Genomic DNA, 20,760 nt, shown 5'->3' on the forward strand with positions numbered 1-20,760 from the left:
AAACAAAAATCATTATACGTTCCAAATACCTAAAAGTGAGAAATCCATACAGGCTGCATGACATATCCTATTCAGTATATCATTGCATAGGGAATAATGTAATTTCTAATAAATCATATTGTAACAGAATCTAAAGTTTTACCCTCCGGGATCCTGTGTGCACCTTTGCTGAAATGATTGCAGAACAAGTAACAGTTTTTGGTCCCCCCCTTTCCCCCCCCTCCTCGTTTAGCAGAGATAACAGATATACACTTTGTTAAACAATAACTATGGTACAATAATCTTTTGGGCATAGTGATAATATTTTGATATTCCTTCCTTCAATTAGCTCATCTTTTAATATAAATTTTGATAATAAAAAACTCATGTTCCAAATTAGGGATACTCTTCAGGGACTTGGATGGGAGTTGAAAAGAGCTCAGTTTCATTTACAATGTTTCTTTTGATTAATCTACATGAAAACAGTTACTTTCCTCATTAATTTCTCTTGCATGTGGAATTCAACTTGAAATGGCACTATTTGTGGTTATAAAAAAGTGAGAAGAAAACTCGATTGGGAAGAAAGCAGCAAAGAATGAGCCTTGAGAAATAATCAGAACCTTCCCTGTGTGCTTCTCAATATTAGATAGTGTCTGTGTTTCCAGTGTATCAGACATATTAAAAAAAAAATAGCACCATTTAAATCTCTTGGACAGATAGTTTTTGGCTATAAAGTGTTCATAGGTTCCCATTTCATCTCTGAACCTGTGTTATGTCCGCTTTGTTGAAGGAAAGCATGGTTTGGATGGCTCCATTGTCCTGTTGAGAAAGTCTGATGCTCAGAGCCCTTCTTTTGGGAAGCTAATGGGTTGCGACTAATAACAAGTTCTAATTTATTACCAGATTCTGCTATTAGGGGTACAACTAGGCAGCAGTCAAAGTCTCTTGTCCGAACATGATTTACCTGAAAAGGAAAAAAAATAATTTTTTCAACAAAAGAAGACAAGTCAAGCAAGCCAATAAAAGATGGTCTTACGTGTTTTTTAGGTGAAGGATATATAAGACAGTTTAGACCTAGATAAATAAAGAGTTTGAAATAAAGAAGAAAATATTTGCAAGAGAATGAATTAAACTGAATATAATTTTGCAAGCTAATAAGTTTAATTTGATTTCCCCCTATACTATCTAACTTGATTCAGAAGTCACAATATTTAGCAATATCGTGTAAAGAAAATGAATACACAGTTGCAGTTGTGCAACAGATACTACTGTATTTACATAAATAATTATAATTTAGAATTATTTAGGACTATTTCCCAAAAGAAAAGTAAACAACAAAAAAATAGTAAAAATCCCAAGAAATGACCATCTTCCCTGCCTTATTCATTCATTCATTCACTTACTCATTCATTCACTCACTCACACCTTTGCAGCATCCATATACTTCCACTGCACAAGGGGCCCTGATGTTTTAGAAAAATTGCCAGATATAGTTGAATTATTTAAGTTGAATTGTCTAAAATAAGGAACTTAATTTGGAGAATTCTCTTTATCTGCATTTATCAGCTATTCTCTTTCACATTCGGTTTTCTCACACAAAACTACACATACATTGTAACAATCTCTTTTTAGCACAAAAATAAAGGAAAAATAGGATAGTGACAGGATGCAGGGTAAGGATAGCTGTATTGGGAAGGGTCTATAAGAGAAAGGGGAAACAGAAAAAAGTGGAGATGAGGTAAGAAGAACCAAAAATTAGATAGGTAAGGAAAGAAAAGAGAAGTGAGCCCTATGCAGGTATTCCAAAAGTGATTAAAATTCATTAGAAAAATAGCTCCACCTAAACTATAGTTAATCTTCAAATTAATCCCGCTTTTAAGTGGCTACATCTACAATCCCATATATATCTTCTTCTCACTTTTCCTTTTCTACATTTTCTTCATTCTTTTAATTGAATAACACTGCTCAACTCGTAGGTAAATTACTTTATCTACTTTTGTATTGGACAAAAAAGCACCTTTCTATAAGGTATTTAATGACACTGTCAGGTCCCAGATATTTCTACAGGGATGCTGGCATTTTGGTGGGAGGAAGGGGGGAGGAATGGAGTGATCTGTATATGAAGTTTCTGTTTCTGTTTCATGCATTACTGTGTTAATCTCTATATGAAGTTTCTGTTTCCCTGCAATGATGTAGTGTGGGAGGGGTTTGGTTAGCATTGCTTTAAATAGCTGGTTTTAAGTGAGAAGCTTCAGTTCTTGCCTAGATCTCTTGTTATCACAAATCTTTCAATAAAAGCTCCTTTTGGAACAACTGCAATTTCAAGAGTCCTGTTTTCTTGGGAAGATGGAGAGGCAAGACCTTACAGACACTGCTACCTATCCTATTAATGGATAGAGTGGAATTTTCCAAAGTACATTCTCCCTTATTTGGCTTACAAAATAAGTGAATGAGAAAGCAGAATTATATTTGCACAATTTCATATAGAATATCCTCAAATGTCTGAATGTTGAACTTAACTTGGTAGTACAGGGGTTTAAGGCACCCTGTTATTAAGCTTATTAAGACCAGCTGCCTGCAATTACTGCAGGGTTTGAATCTCGCCAAGGCTCAAGGTTGACTCAGCCTTCCATCCTTTCTAAGGTAGGTGAAATGAGGACCCAGTTGTGGGGGCAATAAGCTGACTTTGTATAAATATATACAAAAGGATGAAGGCTATTGCTGAGCACATTGTAAGCCGCCCTGAGTCTTCGGAGAAGGACGGCATATAAATCAAATTAAAAAAAAAAAAACCTGCCTAAATGTTTGCTTAACATAAACCCCTTTATATTTACTAAATGACTTGTCTCTATCAATTGAGTTCAAAATTATGTAATGTTTCACACTACCTGTAGTAGTCTGTCATATGGCTTCAAACCACCTACATCTCCAGGTCCATCTGGCCGAATATTTTTAACATATACACCTTTTTCCAATAAGCCATCAGAGACACTGAATCCGAAGTCCTCCATATTAGAATCCTTGTATAAAGTTATCTGATAAGGGATAAGGAAATTCCTCATGATTTTGTTAAAATTCAGAAATATTTTTCTTTCCACATTTTCTCATAGGCTAAGCATGAGCAATAATTTCTTTCTGGTATTCACTTATTTCCCTTCCTTGACCCTTTTCAATATATTAATGAAAAAAATCATGTTAATGGAAAAAAAATTGCATCAAGATCTAGAATACTTAGGGAAGATTATACCAAGATTATAAATTACTTGACTTTAATTTGGTAAGTTCTAGAAGAGAACAAGTCTTTGCAGATTAATCTTATATCATTTTTGAAATCAGAAAACTTCTTTGCTAGATTGGGGGAGTACCATATGCTGCAAAACAGCTGACATACTATGAGTATGAGCACAGTGTCATGGCAAATGCATGGCTGACTCAAAATACAAATTCACCATATTTCTCATGTAACTGGAGTAAAGAATTGAATGAGTAGTACAAAATTTATCCTGAATACATTTTTATTGACTTTCAGATGGTAAAAAATAGCAGATAGTTAACACTCTGGAATAAGATTCAAAATCATAGTAATATATTATAGAGATGAGCTGAACATATCAATGAAATTAACACAGAAACACAAAATTCTACATAGATATAGCATTGACATATATTGGTAATAGTACTTGTGAAAACATCTTGGAATAGTAATTTATTGAATACTTTTTATTACAACGAATCACCAGTTTGATGTGGCTATAAAAGGAAAGCACATCAACAGAAGTATAATTTTTAAATCATTAGAAGTATTCCACTATATTCTATTTAGCTGGACTCAACCTACAGTATTGTATCCTGGGCATCATACTTTAAGAAGCATTGGCAAAAATAGAAAAGGTTCAGAAAAAGATCATTAGACAAAAAATAAATCTTAGTAATATAATAAAAAGAGTTCAATATATTTATCCCTAAGGAAATGTAACTGAGAGTTGATATGATTGTACCCTTTAAATAGCTGAAAAGATATGATGTAGAAAATCAAACCCTATTTCTTTTCTTCCAGAGTTCAGGTCACAGAGTAATGGATGTAAGTTGCAAGAAAACATATTCCAACAGTATGCTAGGGGAAAAAAAACATCCTGGCAGTTGCAGCAATTTGATGATGGAATCAATTATTGAAAGAAGAGGTAGGCTACCTTTCATGAGATGAGTAGAAGTGAATGCCAGGCAGCCACCTCCTGGAGATACTATGATTTAGATTCCAATAGTGATCCAAATGGCCCCTTTCAACCTTATGAGTCTAAAAGGATCATATTTTCAAGAAAAAGATAGCTGATACTATTGCTTTGTTGTGGAGTCTCTGTTACCACCATCTTATATCAGCACAAGCAAACATTTACTTTGCTACATTACAATAGGGTGGGAAATCTTCCTTTAAGTACAGTCTCTTGCTATGGCTGAAATCAGGGTTTATCAGATATGGAGAAAGCTGGAATCATAAATTAAGCTCAGTTTTAAACAACATTTGGTTTGTTTAAAAGATAGCTATAATTTCCTGTCTTAACCATAACAGGAAGTTATGCTTTACAGACATTTTTCTACCTTATTGCAATGTAGCAAGAAAAGAAGCATCTTTATGATAATTTTGATGGTTGGAATAATATATTGCAAAATTCTACACTAACATAAATGTCAAGCATTCTCTTCCATATTCTTTCTGACTAGAGCAGGGGTCCCCAACCTGTGGGTTGCCACGCACTCATGGGACATGAAGGGATTGCAAAAGGGGCTGCAGAAATGGCCAATGAGCACACACACACATCTATCCTCACTTGCACGAGGATGCATGAGCACAGTGATGGGATTCAAATTTTTTAACAACTGGTTCTCTGCCCTAATGACTGGCTGGGTGGGCGTGGCTTGGTGGTCAGGTGCCTGGATGGGTGTGGCCAACTCAACAACACTCATGTCAAGGGATGCCTTGCCTGGCTCCTCCCCTCCCAGCCATTCCTTGTCATGCCTGGCCTCAACATATCTAGAGTTCTGTAAAAATGTTGTTCACCTTTTTTCGACTTTATTATTTGCATCTACATACTATAGATGTAATTTCATGGACCACTGAAAGGAGGAAATAGCTCACATGCTTTGCCCAAGAGTGTGATAGGCAGGTCACAAAACAGGCTTTTGAGGGGCTGCCACAAAGAAGGGGGGGCAATGTATTTTCCAAAGCAGCAGAAGGCAAAACAAGAAGCAACGGATGGAAATTGAACAAAGAGAGAAGCAACCTAAAATTAAGGAGAAACTTTCTGACAGTGAGAACAATGAACCAATGGAACTGCTTGTCTCTAGAAGTTCTGGGTCTCGATCACTGGAAGTTTTTCAGAAAAGACTGGGCAGCCATTTCTCTGAAATGGTATAGGGTCCCCCGCCCCCGAAGTCCCTTCTAAGTGTTATTCTGTTATTCTGACACCTTTCCCAGGCCCTCTGCTCAGATTTTGGCATCCTCAGTTTTCCTGCCTGAGCAGGGGGTTGGACTAGAAGACCTCTAAAGTCCCTTTCAACTCTGTTATTCTGTTATTCCTGAGCTAAATAGCTAAGACCCTCATTGGGATCCTAACTCTTTTGCTCCCTCTGGACTAATGAGTTAAAGAGCTGTCTCTAGACGTTCATTTTAATAAGATTTTTAGAAACCTGCAGTTGAAAGTTCTTCATGTCTCCTTACCCTGAAGACCCAATTTCATTTGGAATTTAATCCCAAAATGATTGCCCTTTTGGCATTTGGCACTTCTCCAAAATGCACCCACAAGAAGCCTCATCTCTTCCCCCCCCCTCTCTCTCTCACACAGACACACACACACATACAGACACACACTTTAAAATCATAGGCTAGAAGGTACCTTGGAGGTCTTCTAATTCAATCTTCTGCTCAATGCAGAACACCTCATACATACTTGCGGGTTCTCAGACATCCCAGCTTTGGCTACAAGAACTGCAGGCAGCCTTCCCGGCCACACAGTGCCTCCTCCCGCTGCCTGATGCAAGGTGGGAGGCCTGAGAGAAAGCACCTGGTCTGGGCACACAGCCTTGTTGAAGTGCTGTTGCCGGCGGGCGCTAGTCCCATTGGGATCTGAAGGGCAGGGCACTCGGGCTGGCAGAGGCACATGGAAAGTGGAGCTCCTTGAGGCCTTCAGGACAGATCAGGTTGTCCAAGGCTTTGCTCCTCAGGAGTGCTCCGTCATGGAGGGCTGTGTGCCCAGACCAGATGCTTTCTCTCCGGCCTTGAGAAGCGGTAGGAGGCAGAGGAGAGAAATAGATTGAGGCTGAGAGAAACGATAGGAAGCAGAGGGAGAGAAACAGATTGAGGCCGAGAGAAGCGGTAGGAGGTGGAGGGTGAGAGAAACAGGAGCTTTGGAGACGAGCAGCCTTCCCAGCCCTGCTTCCCCGAAGGGGTGACCGGCCACGCTTACCTCTGCCTCAAGGCTTCTGCTGCTGAAGTGAGCGGGAGCAGGCTGAGGCAGCTGGGCGAGTCTAGTCTAGGCAAGTGAGGAGGAGCAGAGATCAGTGAAGGAAGGCAGTTGAGGCAGAGAGCTGGGGCATGGCAGCCACATGGTAGGCCACAGCGGAAGGCAGGCAAGCTGGCTGGGCCACGTGGGAGGCAGCTAGGCTGGGATTTGAGCCTTGCTTGCAGGCTCACCCAGGCAGATCAGGGCCACTCATCTGGGCTGCGGGGAGAGCGCCGCGTGGGATGCAGCCGCGGCAGCAAAGGCAGGCAAGCTGGCTGGCCCACGGAGATTGTGTGGTCGAGGCAAGCGAGGGAGCCAGACAGAGAGCAGTAGCAGCTATGTCGGGCGAGATGAGACTGGGCAGGGTGGGGCAGAGTGGGGCTAGCCAGTGGTGGGATTTGCCAGTTCGCCAAACTGCGCAGAATCTTAACAACTGGTTTGCCTGAACCAATCCGAGCCAGCTGAAGCCCACCTCTGAGTGAACATGTGCACACATGCTCCATTTGCGTGAGCAGCAGGCTGCTTCTGTGGAACCATTCCCTTCTTTCCTGTGGGAGCTCTGGATTAAAATATGCATCTTGGATAGGTCCCTTCCCACTTTGAATACAGAAATATATTTTCCATAGGAATTGTAATTCTTTGATGGAGATGTGCATTTCAGAAATATAAAATATAAATGAATAAATATTTGGTTGCACGCTGAGCTTATATGCCGTTAAAATAATATGAATGTCAGAGCATTTAAATCAATTTCAGCTGTTGGTATGTTTATCCATTTAATTATTTTACCTGAAGTATCTCTGTAGGCATTTAAGAATGGGGAGTATATTTGTTGAAGCAGCACATTGGAAAACAAATAATACACAACTCAGAGAAAATACTGAACATTGGTTCAAAGGGCTAATTTAATATGCCCTTTGATTATATTGGATATATTCTTACGATTAGTATAAGCTGAATACTACCAGAATAGTAGCATAAAAACTATTATTCACCCACAACATTTATTGCAGAATTGAAAATGTTGCACTGCTCTATGTTGTGCTTCTTTACTTCACAGAAGAAGAAGAAAGTCAAAACAGTTAGTCTCTCCTTCCCTCCCTTTTTGTCTTTCTCTCATCCTTAATCTCTGTGTCCTGGAAAGGAATTTTTTTTTTGGGGGGGGGAGAAAGGGGCAGGGGTGAGGTTGCAAACTTCCATCACCATGTGCAATACCTAAGTCAAATATGGGATCAACATGTTTAATCAACTAACCAATTTTCTTTTTATTTTAATTTGCATGCTTCATAATGAACAATTATGTGACCTTGCTGGGGAAATATCTGGAGTGAAATACATCCACAGCTACATTTAGAGGGGAAAAACCTGCATTTGCCTGCCTGCCTATCTATTTATATGTAGTCCTGGACTTATAACAGTTCGCTAGTGACCATTTGAAATTACAATATCACTGAAAAAAGTAACTTATAACCTTCACACTTATGATCATTGCAGCATCCCCATGGTCATGTGATCAAAATTCAGCCGCTTGGCAACTGGTTCATATTTATGACAGTTGCAGCCTTCTGGGGTCATGTTGTGACCCTCTGACAAGCAAAGTCAATGGGGAAGCCAAAGTCACTTAACAACCGTGTTACTAACTTAATTGCAATGATTCACTTAGCAAGAAAGATTGTAAAATGGAGCAAAACTCACTTAACAAATGTCTTGCTTAGCAACAGAAATTTTTGGGCTCTATTATGGTCGTAAGTCAAGGACTACTTGTATCTATTTTATAGAGCTACCCATTTCATCTAATAATTCCAGGTCACTCACCAAAAAAATGTCAAAACAGGGTAATATAAAGAAAATCTTTTCAATTTTCTTAATATTCAGTTACTTGATTGGATGACATACAGATGACCATCAATATAAAATATTCAAGACAGGATACATTTCATGCAAAATCTATCCATTAAAATGGATGTGATGTTTGTGAATGAGAGTGTAAAACTTTTTTGCAGCATTTGCAGAGATATCATCAGGTGAGCAGTTTCTTTGCAGTTCTTCATAATGCAGAGCTTAGCCAGAAGGTGAAATCAAAAAGTCACTACCTTGTGTAACTCCACAGGAGTTGGGGACATGATTTCTTTCATCTCTTGCTTCATTTTCCTAAGGGCTATGGACTTCCTCCCCACATCTGAAGGCAATGTGTTGCTTCGAGTGGTCTGGCTATAATGTGGCCTCGAAGTACTTCTTTCCTGAAAGCTGGCTTGTCTTCCTAGATGGCTGCGAACTTGAGAGTTATCATGATTCAGGCTCACTGTACTCCCTGACATAATTGTAGCCTGCAGCATTAATAAACAGGTTGTAAAAATATAATACATAACATAATAAAGAAGGTATATTCCTAATGAAAAGTAGCATATTTTTCTGCTATTATTGTCAAAATACGGTTGCTCAGGGCAAGCAAATGGCTTGGAGAATAGATGAACAATCTGACTAGGAAATTGGGGAAGATCCCTGAGATTCTCCAGTGGATCAGTATAAAAGTATATAAAGTTTTATTAGAAGTGTTTAGTGGAACTTTTCCAGATAAAGCCCCGACTATACCTAAACGCACATACACACAGAGAGACATCATGATGTTCTCCTCTTTTGGAGTAGTCAAAATTATGCACAGTAGCAGAAGTAGAGTAAGACAGAGTAAGACAGAGTTCCATAACCAGGACTTATGCCATGAAGGCTTCATAGATGATAACTAATTCTTTGAATTGCACCAGAAAGAATTCTGGTAACTGGTAATTCAAGAAGGAAAAAAAAACATTACATGGGCCTAATAAGGCATACAAATAATTGCTGTTGCATTCTGGATCAGCTGCAGCTTCTAAGTAGGTTTTCAAGGGCAGCATTATGTAGAATACTTTGTGGTAGGACATGCACAAGACAATCAAACCACAAGTGATTTTCTGACCACATGGACTCCTGTTCCATGTAACAAAGAAAATGGTTCTGAAGATAGATTTACATAAAGGCCTTTTTTGTCTCATTGCCACCTGCTCCTTGAACAGTAACTGTGAGTCCAAGAAGATCCCCCAATTGTTCACCAGTTCTTTGGGCGATGCTGGTGCTGGTGGTCTGTCATTCCAAAGAAGATTAAATATGAAATACCTCCAGTTTGGGGTGTGTATGTGTCCAAAACTTCAATCTTACTGGGGTGTGTATGTGTCCAAAACCTAACTACTCAATCTTGGCAGTGTTAAGCTTTAGCTTGTTCCTCCTCCATAGCCTGCCGACATGCATCCAAGACGTTGGCAGCATCACCATTCACACTGCATTTAAATTACTTTTATGTTTCACCTGACATATCAAACTCTCACTTCAACATAGCAATGTGGACAGAAACACACTCCTATAGATAGTCAACTTTGCTTCCTTTGCTAAACCTTTGGTTATCATAATGCATAACACATTTGTAATCTTAAGTTTCTATATAATTCCCGCACATTTATCTATTTACCCTATTTACATATAATTTGCAATCATTTGCCCCTTTTCTCCAACAAACACAACTACTTTGCTTTCAATATTTTAATTTTCAGAGCTATGAACCCAAATCATTTGGGTTTTCAGTCCACAGCACAGCACTGATTGTACACAAAGGAACATGCTGATTTTGTACAACCAACACTCATCCTATATTTAAAAATCACAAACATGACTTTAAATTTATTCATTAATTCATTAACAACCAAGAAGACATTGGAGTCTTACTCCTTGCTCAGTGCTAAATCATTCACTAAAATTTTCACCTATGCTACCCTTTCATTATATACTGCTTTAACTGTATTTAGCAAGCAATGTTCTCATTACATATATAAAGATGTATTTTTATTTCCAGTATTTCTTCTGGTTCATAATAAAGCAATAATTTTAGGGTTTAAATTAATTTTTTTAAAAAATGTTTTAGTTTCTGACATATTATTTAAGCATTTTTCCTTACTACCAAAATAATAATTTAAAAAAACATTAGATCTACTTTGAGAGGAATGAAAGTTAAGGTTAGACTGATAGGAAACAATTAATTTGCAAAACTGTCCTTAAGATTGAAATATAAGTAAGATAATAAGTAAGATAACCCAATTAATTTCACTTTTTAAAAGGCTTCTTAAATGAAAAAAAATTCTCAACATTGAAATATTCATTCTATTTCCATATCCATTTGCTATGCTCTTAGGAAGAAAATCCATAAGAGAAGCTTGAGCTACATGCCTTAGGCCGAACTAAACCAAACTGACAAGCCATTTCTCCAAAGTACTCAGAATGTCAATTAAATATAAAACATATCCACATTAAAATAACAGGCATGCAATATGGAAGCTACAGATCTGAGGCTATGCAGTCAACTTGAGTAGCATGATTTTTATTTTGTCAATGCCATTCACATTCATTGTGATGACTCTCTGATTTCCATATGACATAACAATGAAACGAGACTTTTACCATTTTGCAACATTGGGAATTTAAAAGAACATAAAAGAAAATTCTTGCAGACACACCCTTCTAAAGAATTAAACTAAGAATATTAATTTTTGTTGTAATTAAGGAATATAGGTAGTTCTCGACTTGTAACAGTTCATTTAGTGACCTTCAAAGTTACAATGGCACTGAAAAAAGTGACTTATGAAAGTTTTTCACACTTACAACTATTGCAGCATCCGCATGGTCACATAATCAAAATTCAGATGCTTGGCAACTGATTCATATTTATGATGGTTGCAATGTCCCAGGGTCATGTGATCACCTTTTGTGACCTGCTGATAAGCAAAGTCAATTGGGAAGCCAGGTTCACTTAACAACTGTGTTACTAACTTAATAACTGCAGTGATTCACTTAACAACGGTGGCAAGAAAGGTAGTAAAATGGAGCAAAGCTCATTTAACAAATGTCTTGCTTAGCATCAGAAATTTTGGGCTCAATTGTGGTAAGTTGAGAACTACCTGTATGGCCAAGTTTTTTTTTTAAGTTTCTAATTATTCTGCTTTTGAAGTAAAATAACTGAGTGCAAAGTGAATATGGCATATGTAATTGCGATTAACATCAGATTGCAACAGCAAAATAAATAAATAAAATCCCACGGAATATACAAATCTTTTGTAGCTATATTAGTTCATGTGGTGAATCTAATTGTAAAAATGTGTGGAAATTTTGTTTTCATTTATGTTCCCTATAATTCAAATTCAGTTCTGTTGCAAGAGATACATGCCAGGAAAACTTTTATAAAAGCAGCTAGAAGATAATGGGATGTGTGCTGTTAAAGCAAAGTAAGCCTGCAAACAAATGCAGCCAGAAGTAGCACAGGAGAAGCTTTTGCTCACACACATTTCAGCAGCAGATCCATGGAAGATAATTGCTTGATTGGGGGTTAGCAAAGGTAGCTATGCAAGCAAAAATATAAACACTAAAGGGTAAGTACCAAGAGAGCCATGTTTCTCAAATACAGACGCCTGTCAACCTTGTCCTGTGGAGAGGGGTTAAAGCTTTAAAATGATTTTGTGAGATTAATGCAAACTTAGAAAAAAGGAGGGGAAAAACCCAACAAAAATTAGTGTTAATTGAAAAAAGAAATTAGTCTATTATGAAGGAGTAGATTGCTTCTACCTCTAATTCCCTCAGAATTCCTGACTGTCCACAAGTCTCCAAATCTTCCAGTGCTTGGGACCAGAAGTTTTCCTCCTGGTCAGGCTCAGGGACACCTGTAAAGCTGGATTCAGAGAAAGGTTTCTAAAGTTATAGAGAATATCACAATGAGCTTCACAGGAAATGCTTGCAATGCAAAGTAACAAAAAGGATGTTCAGGTGTGAGCTAGACAACAAGGCATAGGAGACACAGCTGATGAACTGGGCTGTGGAATGACTGGTATAAGAATTTATATAAACTCTCCCTCTCTGTTTTTCTCTCTCTTTCTCTCTGTCTCCAATTATACAGATGTGAAATATAAAATGAGTAACAATATCTTGCTAGACAAATAGATAATTATCAGATATCCAAAAATATAATGCCTCCGGTTTGCTTTTCTTTTGGGCAGTCACTTTCACTGCTTTTATTCTTAGCATTCTTTCATTCTACCTGCTATAAATTGTGGAGTTAGAAGCATGCAGAAAATTATGAAGATAAGGAAAGATGCAAAGCCATCTTTGAGGTGGCAGACATTTGAGCAATTATAAATGCTTTGTTGAGTCAGGAATGCTACATCTCCTACTCAAGCATCTGTCATTCAATATGTTAAGGTTTGGATAACTTTATCTTTAATCTTCCTTTCAAGAAAGATTATGGAGAAAGTGGTGGTCTTGCAAGTTCACGAAGCCCTACAGAAAGTAGAATGTTCAAACTCTTGGCAGTCAGGTTTCAGGCCAGGTTACAGAATGGAGACTGCATTTTTTGCACTTATGGATGACCATTGGAAAAGCTAAGATCATCAAGTATAACTTTCTTGGTCCTCCTTAACTTCTTATGGCATTTAGTATCACAGAGCTTGGTATTCTTCTGGACCATCTCCAAAAGATTGGAGTGGGAGGTATTGCATGCGCAGAAGCATTCTGATGACGTCGGGGTCGGTGGGCGGAGCCTCCTGCCGGTTTTACTACCAGTTCTATAGAACCGGTGCGAACCGGGGGCAACCCACCACTGACATCACCCCTTTTCATTAAACTAGATATACCCAATTCCAGCAATTGTTCTTTATATGTTTTAGCCTCCAGTCCCCTAATCAACTTTGTTGCTCTTCTCTGCACTCTTTTTAGAGTCTCAACATGTTTTGCATCATGGCGACCAAAACTGGATGCAGTATTCCAAGTGTGACCTTACCAAGACATTATAAAGTGGTATTAAAACTTCATGTGATCTTGATTCTATCCCTCTGTTTATGAACTATGTTGGATTTTTTGGCAACTGCAGCACACTGCTGGTTCATATTTAAATGATTGTCCACTAGAAATCCAAGGTCCCTCTCACAGTTACTACTATTGAGCGAGGTACCACCTATACTGTAACTGTGTATTTTAGTTTTCTTGCCTAAGTATAGAACCTTACTTTTTTCACCATTGAATTTTATTTTGTTAGATAGCGCCCAATGTTCAAGTCTGTCAAGATTCTTCTGTATCTTAAGCCTATCTTCTGGAGTATTGTCTATTCCTGCCAGTTTGGTGTCATCTGCAAATTTGATCATCCAAATCATTGATGAAGATGTTGAAGAGTACTGGGCCTAAAACAGAGCCTTGGAGTACCCCACTGCATACTGCCCTTCATGTAGATGCAGTTCTATTGAGGACAACACATTGAGTGTGTTTGGTCAGCCAGTTACGAATCCATCTGGTAATGATGCGGTCTAACCCACATTTTTCTGTCTTATCAAGTAGTAGGTTGTGGTCTACTTTATCAAATGCCTTACTGAAGCCCAAGTAAATTATATCCACAGCATTCCTCTGGTCCACTAATTTTGTCACTTTGTCAAGTAATGCAATAAGATTTGTCTGGTATGACCTGTTTTTGACAAACACATGTTGACTTTTGGTTATTACTTTGTTTGCCTCTAGGTATTTCCTGATAGGTCTGTAGTTTCCTGCATCTATTTTTTTTTCCTTTTTTGAAAATGGGAACTACATCAGCTCTTTTCCAGTCCTCTGGTAGTTCCCCAGTGCTCCAGGATCTTGAAAAGAAATAGTTCAGTGGTTCTGAGATCATGTCTGACGGTTCTTCAGAACCTTGGGGTGTAATCTATCTGGTTCTGGTGATTTGAACTTGTCTAGGGTGGACAGATGCTCACTTACCGTTTTCTTCCATATTTTAACTTGTGTTCCTAATCTGTTTTTTACGATGCTGTTTTTGATAGATTGGACTGTTTTTTCCCTTTGTGTAAAGACAGATGCAAAAAATGAGTTAAGTAGTTCTGCTTTCTCCCTGTTGCTTGTCACCTTCTTGCCACTTTGTCTCAGCAATGGACCAATCATTTTCTTAACTTTTTTCTTGTTTTTAACATGTTTCATTCCATTGGTATTCCAATGGTATGAGGCTTGGTGTCATCAATATATGGATTATAACCAGCTTCACATCTTAATCCTGGGAAATGCTATGCTAGAAGTGCTGATCCAAAGCCTGGAAGTTATCAGGTTCTTGATGGAGAAGAACATACGCCAATGGAATCCCTCCAAATCTGTGTTGCTTTGAGTTCATGGATCTAACAATTCCAGGTAAATTCTATTGTTGATTCTGAGTATGGATGCCTGCATTTGGACTTTCTCCTAGCATCCTAGCTAGAACATCTTTTGTATGGCTATATCTTGTGCCCCAATTATGATCATTCTGGACCAGAAGTCCTGTGCAGAGTCATTCATGTTGGTATTATTATAAGGAACTGCTCTTAAAGAGCATTTGAAAATTGCACCTAGCACAGAAAGTAGCAATCTGAGCTGTGATGGGTGAATTTGAGATCTTGTCAGTCAGCTTCCAACTGTGATTTACAGGGCTGGTTGTCACCTTTAAGGCCCTACATAGAGTTCAACTAACAACATGTATGGTTAACTCCATCCAGGTTTTGTCTATATGGGACTGTCGCATGGTATGGCCTCAGAAAAGGACATTTTCACTAGCTGCTCCTATTCTTTAGAACCCCTTTGGACAGAGTCCTAATCAGCATTGTCTCTCTTCGGCTTCAGGAAAATACTGAAGACTTACCTGTTCTCCGTGGCACAGGAAGATGGTATATTATAACTGAAGGTGGGGTCTGCAGTTCAATGATACTTATATTATCTACTTCAAAAATCTTTTTTATTTTTCCACTCCTTATATGCATTTGGGGATTCTTGTTTTACTCTATGTTGATACTATTAGCTGTTCTGGGTCTCTTTAGGATTCAGCAGCATAAAAGTAGAATAAATAAATGTGCTCAAAATTGAACTCCATTAAGCAGGAACAAATTCTAGGGAGATGACCATCATCTTGTAAAAATATTTAGGATTTATTTCATTTCAATTTGCAATTTTTCAAGTAGACACAGTTCCTTGTACTATGATTTTCTTCACCTGTAGGCTAGTTCTATGCTCCATCTGTCCTTCAGTTAGCTGAGGATGTGAATATAATTAGATTTGAGATGCTAACCTAATGATTTGAACAGAAACAAGATGGTATCTTCTGTCTTAGAGGCATTGGTTTCTTACCTTCTGAAGAAGACATCATTTGCTCCAATAGTGTGGACTATCCCAGCTACTCTCCACTCCTCCTTTTTAAGGAAGATTTTAGAGGAAGTGATTGGATTTCAATTGCAGAAAATTTTAGATGAAGAGGATGATTTTGATCTCTTCTAGTCATATGCCAAATCTGGGTAAGGTATGGAAATTGCAATGCATGCCTTTTGGACTTGTTTTTAATTTTGCTATTTGACCTTAATTAGATTTATGTTTTTATGAATGTATGTAAGTAAGCTAGTTAGCATCTAGTGGGTTAGAGTGGTATAGACATGAAATAATAAATAGCTATTTGGTAATGGCATTGGAATAAATGCCAGGATTAGTTAGTAAATGCCTGGTTTACTTCTATTTGTCAAGAGTTTGGATCTGACTCAAAAGAGTTTGTCATCACCAGCAGAAATTATATACGAATCCCAAAATTACAAGAAGTACAGTTCTTATAGTTCGTTAATTTATTATTAATATCAACATTTCCTATGTTTAACTATGCTGATTAGGCTATAATGGGGAAATTAGCAATAGTGATGTCTATGTAAAAGTTAAAGCAATATAGGGAGTGGGGAAACAGCAGAAGTGTCTAATAGAATTTTGAATATGTATTAAGAAAGATGACAATTAGAACACAGAAATCTTTTTACATAGACCTAAACTATATCTAATCTATGGCAAAATAGCCAAATCATATGGGCAGAAGCACTAAATCACTCTTGATATTTTTTTTCCTCAGATGGGCTTAATTCTCAGTTGAAGTTATGTTAGAAGAAACCTAGCTAGGAGAAAATATCCTGGTGGAAGAGGCTGCATTACAAAATGTTAGATATTGGGGTTGGTTCAGGACCTTGAATTGTAAATCCTTCTGTCACTGTCATATAGACAGCCATTTTGGTATAGTGTTAAAGGCAGTAGGATAGAAACCAGGAGACCATAAGTTCTAATGCTCCTTTAGGTATGAAAGCAGCTGAGTGACTTTGTCCATGTTACTCTCTCATAGTCCTAGGAAGAAGGCACGGGAAAACCACTTTTGGAAAATCTTGCCAAGAAAACTGCACAGACCTATCCATGTAGTCACCAGGAGTTAATACCGACTTAAAGACCACATACATTGATATATAAATGGAACAGATTCATATTTAAAGATATGACTCTGCTACAGGGGTGAAATGCTCTGAAGTCTGCTACCGTTTTGCTTTGTGCGTGCATGTGCGCAAAGCGAACTGGTAAAAAAAAAGTAAAAAAAAATGTTCCGACGATCAGCTCTGCGACAATCAGCTGTACCGCATGATCGTCGGAACTTTTTTTTTAACTTTTTAAAGCATTTTTTTACTATCAGTTCCGGTGAACTGGTAGTAAAAAAATGCTTAAAAAGTAAAAAAAAAAAAAGTTCCGATGATCAGTTGTGTGACAATCAGCTGTGCTGCGTGATCATCGGAACTTTTTTTAAAACTTTTTTAAAGCATTTTTTACTACCGGTTCGGGCGAATTGGCCCGAACCGGTAGCATTTCATCCCTGCATCATGGGAATACTGGTTCAAGAGACCCCCATGCATTTATCTTAACAAAATAGAAGTCAAAGCTTGAATATAAATTTGTCCAAATCAGGTGTTTAAGTAAGGTTAATTAAACTTCTAGCTGGTAATGATAAATGTCTTAAAAGTGATATACTATCACTACTAACATTTAAAAATTGAGATCACATCAAAAATTTACCCCTTAGAAAATTGTAGCACTGAAGTCAAAGCAGACATATCTTTTAGTTGTCTCTCTGTGTGTCCCTTCTTCACAGTATGATATCACAGTATCATATTTATTGATTTATGTGGAAACCACAGTGAAACCTCTAAGTACTAAAAGATGAGTCTCTGAATGATCCATCAAACGTAATGAAGACAGGAGACAGGAAATGGAAACTAAAACTTCCTTCAATACCCGGAGCTCTTTTCAGTTTTGAATTAATATTAACAGTTAATGACCAATACTATTACACATAAAGGTTCACCAACTGTACATGATTTGCTGTCAGCCTTATCAAATGTCTTAAATATTACTAATCTCATATAACATGAATTGTCAATATATCTCAGCAACTTGAGGACAAATTGGCAACTGAGCATTTTGAAGTCCTTGGCAATCTGTGATAGGTCTGTTCAGTACTTTAGTTTCGAAGACAGAAAAGGTGCTTTGGGGGAAGGCAAATGCTGCATCTACCTGAAACTCTGAAGTGGATGTACCTCTTCTAGAGTTGCAAACAGGTTTGCAACTCTAAAAAGCACCCACATGCCTCCATATCTGAAGTTTTGAACTGTCCTAAAAAGTACATCAATACAAGAACATGTTACTATGTGTAGTAAATAATTCAGTATGTAGCACAGTACTTACTTATTTTCTACTGGTTTATCCCAGTCATCATCACTTAATCCTGTATCATGGAAGGAGTTGATTCGGGGCCTATTCAAAGGAGATAAACTACCCTTTTGTTTTGGACTTCTCCATTCAAAGGTATTGAAGTTGTATCCTGAAGCCTGATAATTGGGACCTAAAAAAGTAACCATATGTTCATTACAGTTGACTATGTAAAATAAAATAAAAAATGCAATGTCAAATTATTCTTCCAAACATTGTATGATTTAAGCTATTATTTATTGTATCAAATATATGTGGATTATAAGTATCAGCTAGAATTAATTTGTAGTTATATGCCTGAACTCTCTTGGAAGGGCATACTGAAATTATGTTATACTTTTTAAAACAATCTTATTATGAACCACCTGATATGTTTCCATTTAAGGCTATGTTGATTGCTCTCATTTCTGCATGTCGAACACAATACTACTGAGAAATCAATGCTATTTGAAATCTATTCATCATATAGAAAGTATGGGGAACTTTTATGGGAGCCACAATCAGCTCGACCAGAAGGAAAGTGACAGGCAATATTACCAGAAGTGGTGGGGACCTCCCCTTCCCTTCATGGAAAATCTCTGCGAGCAAATCACCTCACTTTCTACACTTCTGGAATGACCCAAAATATAATTTAAAGTCCTGATGGTGCTAGTGGTTTAAGGATGGGAGAGATTTGCCTCTTAAAGGCCACTTACTCTAATTTCTTCTTATTTTTTTTTAAAGGAAAAGATTATCCTGCCAACAGTAATCTATCTTGCAATGTCAAGGTACTACAGCAACACAAATTGATTGAGGATTGTCTATCTTGATCTATTTATGGGGTTTATTACTGTATGGAATAGCCAGAGACATACACTTTATTTATTTAGTTCTAGGAAGCTTGGACTAAATACAGTATATAGTTTATGGTACTTAGTCTGATTGTTCTAGTAGAGCCTTCATTCCCCAAGTAACTTCTTTTTTCTGTTGTTTCCAATTTCTTTGTTATTATATTGCTCCTCCTATTCCTATTCACTCATTAGAATCAAATTTCATTACATTTCTATTCCTAGAAGTGTTTTGCCTGGATGATGTTCAGTGTTATATCACATCATTCAGAGATGTTTCTGCTATTTTGCTGGCAACAAGTTCAAGTCCTTTAAATATAGGACTTTTAATTATCACTTGTTCAGTGACTATACAAAGTTGCAAACATGTGATACCTATGCCCAGTCCTCAAAGTTCTGGCTATCGCACCATCTACATGTTCATGTGATTGTGATTCTAGCACTTCACAACCAGCTCACACTTAACAATGGTTACAGTGCCTATGGTCGTACGGTCTCCATTTGCTACCTTGCCTGCTGGATTTCCACAAGCAAAGTCAATGGGGAAGCTGGCAGGGAAGGTTGCAAGTCACCATGGTAAGTCTCCTGGCTCCAGTGTACTCATGGGAAGTCTTCCTTCCCTGGCATCCATGTGCTTGTGTAGCATCACACCCTCTTTCCTCCAGCCTTCCTGGGCTTCTCTCATCTCCCAGCAACATTCCTCCCCCCCAGCACCCTCTGCTTCTTACCTGCGACTCTTGCTGCTTCCTGCTTAATAATCTGCATGCCTTGGAGCTACAAAAGCAATGGCGACCACATGGATTATCATTGCTAAGTGATGAAGTCACATGATGTCTCACTTTATAACTGCATTGCTTAGCAAAGGCAATCCCAGTCCCAGTTGTCATCATAACCCAAGGACTACCTGTATTACAAATTATATTTCATATTGTTTATATATATAATTCAAACTATAATCTCAGTGTTTTTAGATAGATACTGCTATATTAATTTCTAAACTACATATTTAAAAATTAAATATATCTGTTTGGAAGACAGACCCTATCTTTTATCAGTTTATCAGTGATAATGTTATTAAATTAAATTTGTTTAAACATAGCACTTAGACTTATATACTGCTTCACAGTGCTTTACAGCCTTCTCTAAGTGGTTTACAGAGTCAACATATTGCCCCCAACAATCTGGGTCCTCATTTTACCAAACTCGGAAGGATGGAAGGCTGAGAACCTTGAGCTGGTGAGATTTGAACTGCCAAACTGCTGAACTGCTGGCAGCCAGCAGTCAGCAGAATTAGCCTGCAATACTGCATTCTAATCACTGGACCATCATGGCTCTGTATTTGTAAATTGCACCTATAAACATGTTTTTAAAAAGCAATATAATTTCTACCGAAATAAAAAAAAAGGAAATTTATTACTGTATTTATACAAAATCAGGGATTTGGCCTCAAAAAAAAATTAGACATTAAGCTTTTCATTATAACTGAATGAATGATAATGATGAATATAATGAATAATTATATTCAAATAATTCAAATAATGAAAAGAAATGTGTGAAGCTAAAAAGCAGTGATTTCCCCCCCAAAACCAACCTTTTGACATTTGTTATCTTAATATGTTTTAAAGTCAATATATAAAACAGTGGTTTGATTTTCCATCTAAAAGATTACAATATTTGCACATTTTCAAACCAAGACTTTTAAAGTCTGCATTTCTCTGTTTCAAAATTATGTTGAAGATTTAAATGACAATGGTTAAAATAATAATTAAATCCTAAATGCTAGGTATATTTTTTTCTTTTAAAAGAATCTTGCTGCTGTTGAAAACTGTTCT

At 37.5% G+C, this 20,760-nt stretch overlaps 1 protein-coding gene across 4 annotated transcripts in view; it reads right to left on the minus strand.

Moving 5' to 3' along the window:
• Positions 1 to 665: 665 nt before the first annotated feature.
• Positions 666 to 20,760, minus strand: part of GRIP1 (glutamate receptor interacting protein 1) — a 416,635-nt gene continuing 396,540 nt past the window's right edge. For 3 of the 4 annotated variants that reach the window (XM_070947983.1, XM_070947984.1, XM_070947982.1), the window contains 6 exons: positions 18,078 to 18,234; positions 12,117 to 12,219; positions 11,932 to 11,976; positions 8,570 to 8,803; positions 2,868 to 3,014; positions 666 to 943 (listed from right to left, as the gene is read on the minus strand). In XM_070947983.1, the coding sequence (XP_070804084.1) occupies positions 707 to 943; positions 2,868 to 3,014; positions 8,570 to 8,803; positions 11,932 to 11,976; positions 12,117 to 12,219; positions 18,078 to 18,234 (923 nt within the window). In that variant the 3' untranslated portion in view covers positions 666 to 706. The remainder of the gene's footprint in view (positions 944 to 2,867; positions 3,015 to 8,569; positions 8,804 to 11,931; positions 11,977 to 12,116; positions 12,220 to 18,077; positions 18,235 to 20,760) is intronic. The other variant, XM_070947985.1, reaches the window with a different exon arrangement.

This window comes from Pituophis catenifer, unplaced genomic scaffold (genome assembly GCF_029215685.1).
Source record: "Pituophis catenifer annectens isolate HBS135680 unplaced genomic scaffold, rPitCat1.0.hap2 SCAF_7, whole genome shotgun sequence".
NCBI lineage: Eukaryota > Metazoa > Chordata > Lepidosauria > Squamata > Colubridae > Pituophis > Pituophis catenifer.